The 10,674-nt window shown below is 31.2% G+C and overlaps 1 protein-coding gene and 1 long non-coding RNA gene across 2 annotated transcripts; one reads left to right on the forward strand and one right to left on the reverse strand.

Moving 5' to 3' along the window:
- Positions 1 to 358: 358 nt before the first annotated feature.
- LOC147928695 (uncharacterized) lies at positions 359 to 1,010 on the forward strand. The gene is made up of 2 exons (XR_015579207.1): positions 359 to 559; positions 654 to 1,010. It is a non-coding gene; the product is annotated as an uncharacterized LOC147928695 (long non-coding RNA).
- Positions 1,011 to 3,886: 2,876 nt separating this feature from the next.
- Positions 3,887 to 6,225, reverse strand: LOC104742306 (transcription factor JAMYB). Its single transcript, XM_010463299.3, has 3 exons — positions 5,856 to 6,225; positions 4,858 to 4,987; positions 3,887 to 4,470 (listed from the first exon to the last, which is right to left on the reverse strand). The coding sequence occupies exons 1-3, from the start codon at positions 6,133 to 6,135 to the stop codon at positions 4,065 to 4,067; spliced, it is 816 nt and encodes a 271-aa protein (XP_010461601.1). The 5' UTR covers positions 6,136 to 6,225; the 3' UTR covers positions 3,887 to 4,064.
- Positions 6,226 to 10,674: the final 4,449 nt, after the last annotated feature.

Here is a 10,674-nt window from a genome sequence, read left to right on the forward strand (position 1 = left end):
TAATATTATTTTATATAGATATATTATATAAAAGTTTTATAACAAATATATATATATATATATCTAATTTTATTGCATATTCATATACATTGTTGGGACTTGTGTAAGCGTGCCTTAATTTAATTTTATAAAAACAAAAATAATTTGTGAAAATACTAGTCGTGGAAAATTGGTAGAAACCGTTTAAACTGAACCGAACAAACTGACAAATTTGGTTTTTGGTTGCTAATCGATTTACTGTTTTAAACCGATCGGCTAAGTTATAAATTGATTTCGGTCTTCGGTTTCTTCGGTTTGGCACAACAAAACCAATCGTTTTTTTCGGTTTAAGTAGACATCATATAAAAATGCAAAAACCCTAAAACTCTTTTTCTCTAGTTTCTTCTTCTCTCATGAGAGGAAGCTCTCCTCTCTTTCTCCTTTGCCCATTTTCTCCTTTTCGTAGATTTTTCTTCATCTTCTTATTTCTTATCTTCTTCTTATTATCTCTCTCATTGAGATGGTGTCCTAAGTTCTTCCTACTTAGATTTCCTAATTGCATTTTTCAGATCTGTAACTAGTAAGTTCTTCCTCTTTATCGTTAATAACTAATTATCTTCAAATTTTGATGCTTGTAAGTAGGTTTAATGTTTTGGGATTTGTTATGTTAACAGCTCTGATGGCTTCGAAGAGAGCAACAATAGCGAGAATAGAGCCGTCATAGAATTTGGAGGTTTTTGGTGCCCACGTAATTGAGAAAGTTGGCAAGTTCTATAACGTTAACGTTAAGGCCCCATCAGATCTATCAAAAGTAGAGGCAATGCCGAAAACCATCGTCGGTCCTCGTTACAGCCGTCGTCTCTGTTTGTCAAAAACCCTAAATTTTTGACGGGATCGAGTTAGTAAAGAAGCCCAAATGTTAATTAGGTCCATTATTTGTTTGTAAATGTAAGTTATTTGAGCCCATAATTTCTATTTTGATTTATGTCGGTTTAAATTAACCGAAATAAAAAATCTGTTTTTTCTCAGAATAGATTTAATTCCTTAAAACCGACTTTCAAACCGACTTAAATCGAATTTCGTTTCGGATCCATTTGATGAGTTTTAAAAAAACCACATATTTTTTAAACCGAACAACTCGACCCGAATAACCCGATTTAACTGAATGCCGATGACTAATTCAAAATACCAATGCTCACGAATGGTTTTTCTTCTCGAAGTTGCTTTGCATAGACTCTACTCTTATTTTACATAAAGCTTTGGACATTTGTCTAACTTTTTTAGTTTTTTATAAAGTTTTAAATATATAATTCAACCTTTTTAGCCTTTTATAGATTAGATAAATTGATTCATTTGTTTAAAACCCCATTAACTCGTGCATGTAGGGTTCCCTTTTGGTGACCTGTTCTACTTTATATTAGGACAAGTTCCTAAGCAAAGACTTTCGTTGTTGTTACTTTAATTTTGTACTACTATATAGGAGTGTCTAAGAAAGCGGTCTAGACGGTTGTTTAGACATTAGGCGCTCTGTAAACATCTAAACAATCATTTACACCACCTCAAATCATATAATATTATTTTAATATATATATTTTATTTTTAACTGTATATATTTAAAATTTTAAGTATTATATTCATATACATATTTATAAATGTTTATATATTATTAATCTAAATTAAATAAATGTATTTGTTCTAAGTTTAGTTTATGATTTATTTATTCGACCTTATATAATAACATATATATAATGTTTTATATTGTAAACGTGTAAACCGCTTAAAAATGTTTAAATTCCGACTAAACGTTATAGACGCTAAGCTTTGGATCACCGTCCAGATACCGCCTAGCGCTTTCTTGAACACTGCTATATAGTTACTAATTTATTAATGTTCTGAGGCTAATTATGCAATATTTGGTCCCCATAATGCAATTATGTCTCTAAAAGAGGGATTATGATGAAGAAAAGTTTATACTATGAATACAAAATCAAATTGTTCTCCATAATGGAGTGATCACTTTATTTATGTTTAATGTTGTCGCTTTATCTATCTACAATAATTTAATTGAATCCAATAAACATATACTGTACTACTGTTTTAACTATCCCTAAGGAATCTCTCTAGAAGAACATAAGAAAATAGAAAGGACACATATAATTATGACATAAGAAAATGGTTATCTTTGTAATAAAAAGAAGAACACGTTAATTACTCTTTATTTAAAAGTTAAATGATTCATCTCACAAACAACTAATTGGGATGCTTCCAAAATAGGGCTCCTTTTCCATCAAGAAGATGCATCTCTAACAAGCATGCTCAAACCTTCTCTTGTAGGAATAGATGACTCCATTACATTGAATTATAAGAATAATGAAGGTATTTTATTAATTAAAATCAAGATATAATCTTTTGCGTAATTAAATCATTTTAAAGTGAATATATAATTCACTAACACATCTCTCTGTCAATCTATTTGGAATTGGGACACTTTTTCTAAATATAATAAAGCATGTATGGTGAATCTTTTATATAATGCACTTTCATTAGCTAAAAATCTTCATAAGAGTAAGCATTATATATGTTGATAACACTTGTCCACTCTATGGAGAGCAAGAATAATTTTAATCACCTCGTCTTCCAATATAATGTAAACAAAAAGATATGACCGCTTGCATATCCCATATCTTACATATTTTTTTTTTAAATACTGCTTTTTTCGTGTTAACAAGAGATCTATGGAAGAAAAATTATCTAATCATTTCCGTTCTACTTAAATTATAAGCTTAATTATATTCATGTTCGTTCTACTTAAATTATCTAATCATTTCCACTCTCATTCGAAATTTGAGTCTAAAATATAGAAAAAACAATAATCCAAACTAATCTAATTTCACTTCAGTCAATGTATCCAAACAAAAACTAGATAAATGTTAGGGAACCAATAATCGAAATCGAAGATATGAGATTGGGAGCCACTCTAAACAAAATTCTAGAAATTGGTCCGGACATCGGACACGTGACATATGGAGCACACATGTGTCGAATTTAGGACCACTTGTGGACTTGCTTGTCATGCGCCACCTTCTTTTGGATTCCCATTACAGCCGCCATTGCCACTTCAAATGGAACAACTCGTTCGTGTTTAACGTTCACACGCGTCTTTTCATATATTTTCTCATACAACTACTAAATTATCATTATTAATTTATTATCATCTATATATATATAACTATTTTCATTTGTTCTCAAACAACCAACAATAAACGTATGATTTATCAAAGCCAAAACCAAATGATTTTATAACCCAAGAAGGCAATATATTCGTGTGTGAAAGGTCAGTAGTATTCCAGTTTTACAAAATTGTAATGCCATGGCAATTCATTTTATTCCCACTCTGTAAAAGACAATATTTTGATTATTTTATTGTTTCGACTGTAGGGCGTTTGTCCGTATGATTATATTCTAACAATTGAATCAAATAATATTTTGATTTGAAAACTAGCTAGGGTTCTGGTGAATCTGTGATCCTACATTCCTTACTCGACGTAGTGGAAAAATACACTGAGAAATAAATTTATTTTAAAAATCAACTAGACTAATTTAATTGGGTTCATCCCTTCTGGACGTATATAATCTTGACAAAGTGTTACATGAGTTGGATTATGCTACTATATATATAATAATTAAAAATATTCTAATCATGATTAGGAAATAGAGACATCATTCACGTACGTCCTTTTCTTTTAGTTTAAAATATTAGAAGTTCCCAGCTCAAATTCCATTAATGATTATACGTACGAACTAAGTTAATATTAAGTTTGATTAATGAAATAAACTATAGTCTATATAGTATTGCCGTATTGGTTAGCCAAACAGCAAGAAGATATAATGCCCTACAAACTTGAAATTTCTAAAAGAGTTATATATTGCGCTACGAAATTATTCGGTCTTAGTATTCGAAATGTATGCAATCAAAAAGAAGCTTAAATGCTCTTTGAGACGACGAAACTTTTCAAACTATGTCGTATAATCACAAAACTATTTATGTCTTATAATTAACTTTAATCAATCCATCACATGAAATGCTACTCTAAGAGCCAGTTGTTGAGTTCGTCAAAACTCCACAATGTCTCTAACGCATCTCCATCGTTGAACCAATCACCACCATTTGAATCTAACTTCGTTCCAGATTCCATCTGATCACCACCGTAGAAACTCGATCTCACGGACTCAGACGACGTATATGACGTGGCGGCAGTGGTCGCACTCGAGTTCTCAGGCGAGTATTGGTTAGGGACAGATTCGACATTTTGAGTGGATGCGATCCTCTCGACGAGACGAGGCATCCAGTAATGTTTGATGATGTCTTTGAATTGCTTGCTGTTCACATCACATTTCAGAAGTTTTGCATGTTTTTGAACACGTGTTCTCCAATAATTCTTTATCTCGTTATCAGTTCTTCCCGGTAGATGTTGGGCAATCTTTGACCACCTTCAAGAAAAAGGAAAGATATACGAATATCAAATTACTGAAATCTCAATCAATTCATCGTTATTAGATAATTCACCATGCTCCAAATTTATTTAGAAATAATAATTATAACTCAATATACATATTTAATTTTATATAATCCTTTTCGTGATAAAAGAGTCTGATATTTTTATCTTAATTTCAAATATGATACAAATTTAGTATACTATCAGAATTCAACCAAGAAATGTCAAAGACGCATTAATTTGATTTTTCAATTCTCTAATAATTGAATATTAAATTGCGTATTTCATAGAGACGTTTTAAATTTGCTTTCTCATCTCTCCTCTTTTAATATGAAAAGATGTATTAACTATAACTATGTCGATATAAATAATGGTTTCATACCGATTTCCCCAACGAGAGTGGAGTTCAAGTATAATGAATTGTTCTTGGAAAGATATGTCTCCACGGCGGATATCCGGACGGAGATAATTCAGCCACCGCAGTCGGCAACTCTTTCCCGTTCTGTTCAGTCCTGCATGTCTCCATAGTAAACTATTCTAATAAATATATAAAACGTGAAATAGTACGTACTTGTATTAGTCAATTTTATATTGTCACTATTACAATTTCTCAATTCAATAAAGATAACAATTAAATGAGAGGCTTTATCGTATTGGATGGTCGTGAAAGGTGTTTGAGTTCCACACTCAAAAAGGCTAGTACTGAAAAGAACTCCAAAGGAAAAATAAATAAATTTGGACCGACCAATCTGTTTCATACGAAAGTACACTTCTAATGATAATAATGAACTATGAAGATGTCAACTTGTTCTTTGTTACTTTACCAATTCTACAGAGGAAATTATATTTTGCCGACATGGAGAAGTCACAGCCATAAGAAAAGTATTATCATATTTACGAAAAAATCATAAGACTTTTTATGTATTTACATATTAAGTAATTAATATGTGATACAAATTAGGAATTAACATCGATAAGACGAAAAATACTTTTTATATCTACTCCTTTCATTTCAATTAGTTATCAGATTATTAACTCTATTAAGCTTTAGATGATATTGTGTACTCATAAAATCCGAAATGACTTTCTGATAAAAAAAAAGGATAGATTTAGTGTAAAATGTTTAAGAACAAAAAATGACTACTTCTACGTACTTGTTTGAAGAGCATATGAAGAGTCGTTCGATAGCAAAGTTTAACCATTTTAAACTAATATACACAATCTAATATCTATCGGGGAAGCTACGCTTGAGATACCAATTGAGACAATTTGTTATGAACATATGACGATTAGTTACGATGATTTTATTGATATGGAACGAAGAAAGAATTACATCTTAATTGTATCATATTCTAGTAATCAAAATGCTTAAGAAATTACCAGCCGAATGAGAGAGGAAGTTCCATTTTCCTTCACCATGAAGAGAAATGTAACTGATGAGCTTCATGTCTTCTTCCACAGTCCATGGACCTCTCCTTGTTTCTATTTCAATCTTCTTCTCGAATTTTTTCACTTCTTCTTTCCGCTTTAGGGTTTCACAGTTTGAGGATTCTGTTCTACATATATTCATGCTTTGATAATTTTTAGAAACTTGAGAGGAGAGAATGATCTGATAAATATTTTGATGGTTGTTGAGGGTGAGAGTTCTCTGAAGGGGCATAATGTGATCGAGTTTTTAGGGTGGGTTTTATAGATTTTTTTTTTGTTTTGTTTTTTTTTGCTTTATTTTTCTGCATATATTATAAATAATAGCCAACATTTGAAATCAGCATATTATAATATATAAATTATTACGAGAAGATAGTATTTGGAATTTTTCAAACAAAAAATCTCGTCGTTTAAGTGCTTTCGGTATATTTTCTGTTAGATAATGTAACGATGTGATTAATTTGATAAAATTTACAAACGTTAGTGATTAAATCTAAAAATTAATAAAAATTGGATAATTATTTCATCAAAAGCGAAGTTGATTTTGTTTTCTAATATAGTTATTGAGGTTTGTTTTTTACATTTTTCTCAACCACAATTCAACAAAAGAAACTAATCAAAATTTTGAGATTAAACATTAGACGATTATTTTATTCATATTTTATTTTTGACTCCCATAAATGTATATATACCAATAATGTTATCAATACAATAAAATTAGAATGTTTTGCTTTCTTATTCTGACATATTAAAGTTGGTGTTACACCTCAAAAAAATTAGTAATCTATCAAATTAAAACAATTAATACATGTCAGTTTTTTTTCCTTATATGGACTAAACAGAAGTTGGGCTTAAAGTGTTTTGTTAATGAAAAGTGTTAATGGACCTCATGATTTGTCAAAGACCAAACAAAGAAGTGTGTTGTATTAATCAAGGTAACTTCTATTTGCTGTCTAGAACATATGCAAATTTTGGAGTGCGATTTACTGTTCATTAAGTAAAGTTATAGCTATGAGAAAAGTTTTCTAAAGATATGGTAATTAAAAAAATTGTTGAGCATAATCTGGATCCTGTTAAATTTCAAGTAAAAAGTAATTTTTTAAGAGAGATAGGGTATTTTCTTTGAACAACATAATCATTTTTGTTATAATATATTTTGTCTTTAAACTTATTTGGTTGTTTATATAATCATTTTTCCAGTTATTACGTTGTCAATATGATTTTTACGGAAAGAATATCATTTTTTTTTTCAAAAATCTCTATACAAAACAAATAACTCAAACCAACATAATATATATATATATATATTTATATATTTATAAGGTAAAATTAAGCTAAGATTAAATCTTTATAATGATAAATGTATATTAGTTCAGTTATTTACAATATTAACAATAAAAGTAAAAATAAGTAATTTGCGACGGAACTTAGTTGACTGATATTTTAGTTTTTTTATGGATCAGACTTAAAACATTGTGTAGAATAATAAAATAAGTCTTTTGTTGTTTTCTTAAAGTAAAATAATTTTTTACTAAAAGAAGATACAAGAAAAAAAATTCATAATCTTGTGTTTTTGCTAAGAGGATTATTCAAGTGGTTACCTTATAAATATTAAAATGCATAAAGTATACAATAAAATTTGAGTAAAATCAGAATACTAAATTCCAATTTTTACAAGACTTTTAAATGTTCAATCTTATTATCTTAAAATATAATTAATTATTAAAAATAGTCTGCATACCAACAAGTTCAAAAACAAATTAAAAAAAATTACAAACAACATAAAAAACACAATAAAATAGTAAAAAAAAAAAATAAATAAATAAATCTTGCGACGTAACACGGATGATATCCTTATTGATTTTAAAAACATTACTAGCAATCGAGTTATATAATTGATTATTACTTTTATTTCATTTGTATTCGATCTATAGATTAAATAATTATCTTAAGAAGTCATTTAACAGAGTTTCAATAGAGACACAATTATTATTTGATCTATAAATTCATCAAATGAACAACCATCGATCTATTCGTCATCCTTCGCTACATAACCACAAGTTTCAGGTCTTTTTATTTTCTTACCATTTTTCCGAATGACACACAAAAAAACAAATAACCTCACTAATATAACTAATATGTCTGCTTTTTTTATTCTTTTGTGCACCAACTAATATGTCTGTTTATATAATCATATATGTAGGATAAATCAACTGATATGGTACCCCAAAAAAAATGAAGATTATGGTTGGCAAGTTTGGTATTCAAGTGGATATACTTGTCTTAGCGGAACTATTCCAATTTGTCATAAGGAATACAAGAACTAGATTAATCCCAATACTTACAATATTCCTCATGCTCCCTGAGACCATTATTTAAAAACATTTATAAAAATAATTGATAGTATTAAGTATTAACGTTTAATACTTAAAACTTTTTTTTTGCTTAATTCCCTTTTTCTAAACTAGTAGCTTTCATTAGAGTTACAATAGAGATTTGACCGGAGTAAAATACTCTTCTATTAGATATTTTCATCCCATATATGTCTCTTTTGTATTTTTTCTGAAGAACTTGCAAGAAGGGTATTAGAGTTTTCTTGAGTATTCTTGATTTTCAGGATTTCAAGTGGTCGCTAGATTATACAAAGGTTCTTTTTCGCTGATTATTCTGTGTAGAGTATCAAAATATAAAGAAGAAAAAGTTGATAGGTGAGACGAGAACAATAGATCTCAGATCTAGAAATAATCAGTCGAAAAAAGCCATGACGTCAGTCATGGATAGAGCTCTAATAGCTATGTCCATGGAGAAGGATGACATACCTTTCGAGATGCATGATTTACCAGAATTCTTGTCCTGCGAACAAAATGTTTTGAGTTTAGTGGGAAGAACACAGAATCCCGCTTGTTAGCCGATGTATCAGCTTATCAGTAATATGCCTCGAAAGTGGCAAAAGGTTGGAAGAACGAGAGGAGTGGCTTTATCAAAAGAAAGATTTCAGTTCTTTTCACTTTTGAACATGATTTATTAGAGGTGCTAGAGAAAGGAGTGCATACCATCAATGAATGGACGATAGTAGTGGATTGATGGTATGAGAACCCTCCAGATAAATATCTTCAACTAACGCTCATGTGGATCCAAATGTGGTACCTGCCGAGAAACTTCTATACCAAAAAAGCTCTCACACCCTGGGAGAGGTGATTGGGCAGGTCATAGAAGTAGCCTTTGATCCTGAGAAACCCCATCTACAGGATATTATTAGGGTTAAGGTTTTATTCGATGTCTCGAGACCTTTAAGAAGATCAAAGATTGTCAACCTACAAAATGGGGGATCAATTTCAATGAATTTCGATTATGAAAGAGTTCAAAAAACATGTTTTGAATGTCAAAGGATGACACACGAGAGAGAGTCGTGCCCTATTATGATGATGAAGAAAAAGGCCGAGGAAGATGCTAGGAATGCATGTACCCCTTTGACAAAATAGGAAAAGAAGCAGTGTTAAAAATGTATGATCCCTTGTATGGGGTGCTAAAAGAAGACCAAGTTGGGTTAGATCCTACATCTAGAAGACCTAAATTTCACCAATAGTTTTGGAAGGGATAATACAATATCTTAGAGTATCGTCAGAAGAAGAAAAACTTCTTCGGATTGACAAGGATAAATCTTCAGTCACGGATGTGGAAAAGGATCTCTTTGCACAAAAATCAGTCCTTATGTTGGAGCCTCTACCCATTTTCCATCAAGATGTCAACAAATGAAAGTGAAAGGTTTCCAACTATGAACTCACTGAAAGAGAGATGAGAGAAAGAGCGGGGAAAGTAATGACAGATGCTGGCAGTAGTAGAGGGGAAGGAGACAAATCATGGTTGATAGAAAAAGGGACATGGAATGCTATGGAGGTGCCTGGATTTTTTTTAGCCCTAGCTCAACCCTTTCTTAACAATCCAACGGTTTATAGAGTCGGTCTCAATAATGCTGAATCATCCTGGATTGCTGTGTATAATCCATTGGTTTATGGAATCGGTCCTTTTGGGGCTGATTCCTCCGTCAATGCTACTACCAAAGCTCAACCAAAGGCGAAGAGTAGGAAAAGGCCGATGAAAAATGTCAGAAAGCAGGTCATGGCTAAACCAAGTATGGATGGTTGGGATATGGAGATTAGAGAGAGTGGTAAGATAGGATCTATGGTTAAAAGAAAAGCAGATGATGAAAGAACAAGCACTGCGAAACAGCCAAAACTTAATCCTCAAAAGATGGTCACAAAGGGGGGACTGCCTAACCTTTAAAAAGAATTTCCCAGAGATGTTGTTCTTAATGGAAACTATGCATAAAAGAGACGTTTTGGTGGATTTGCAATGTTGGTTAGGATATGATTGTGTTTATACAGTAGAACCGGTTGGTAAGTGCGAAGGTTTGGCGCTATTCTGGAAGAGTAGTGTAAAGGTGGATGTTCCGTTTGTAGATAAGAATCTATTGGATGCTCAAGTACAGTTTGAAGCATTCAGTTTCTTTGTTTCTTGCGTTTATGGTGATCTGGATAGGAAAAAGAGCCTACGGATGGGAAAGATTATCAAGATCGGAGTAGGTATGAAAGATAGATGGTGCATGTTTGGTGATTTTAATGATCTTTTGCACAATGGGGAAAAGAAAGGTGGGCCAAGAAGATGTGATAATGAGTTTAAACCCTTCATGGACATGTTAAGTGTGTGTGATATGGCTGAACTACCAAGTACATGCAATATATTTACTTGGGCTGGAAGGAGAGGAGATCAT

This window comes from Camelina sativa, chromosome 14 (assembly GCF_030686135.1).
Source record: "Camelina sativa cultivar CO46 ecotype springtype chromosome 14, ASM3068613v1".
NCBI classification, from domain to species: domain Eukaryota; kingdom Viridiplantae; phylum Streptophyta; class Magnoliopsida; order Brassicales; family Brassicaceae; genus Camelina; species Camelina sativa.

Bases quoted from the DNA above. Each gene is read 5' to 3' on its own strand.
- LOC104742306 (XM_010463299.3), bottom strand. From the start codon at position 6,135: ATGCCCCTTCAGAGAACTCTCACCCTCAACAACCATCAAAATATTTAT. The intron at 4,988-5,855 runs GTAATTTCTTAA...GGAGACATGCAG, and splicing joins CTTCCTCTCTCATTCGGCTG to GACTGAACAGAACGGGAAAG. The intron at 4,471-4,857 runs GTATGAAACCAT...TTTTTCTTGAAG, and splicing joins CACTCTCGTTGGGGAAATCG to GTGGTCAAAGATTGCCCAAC.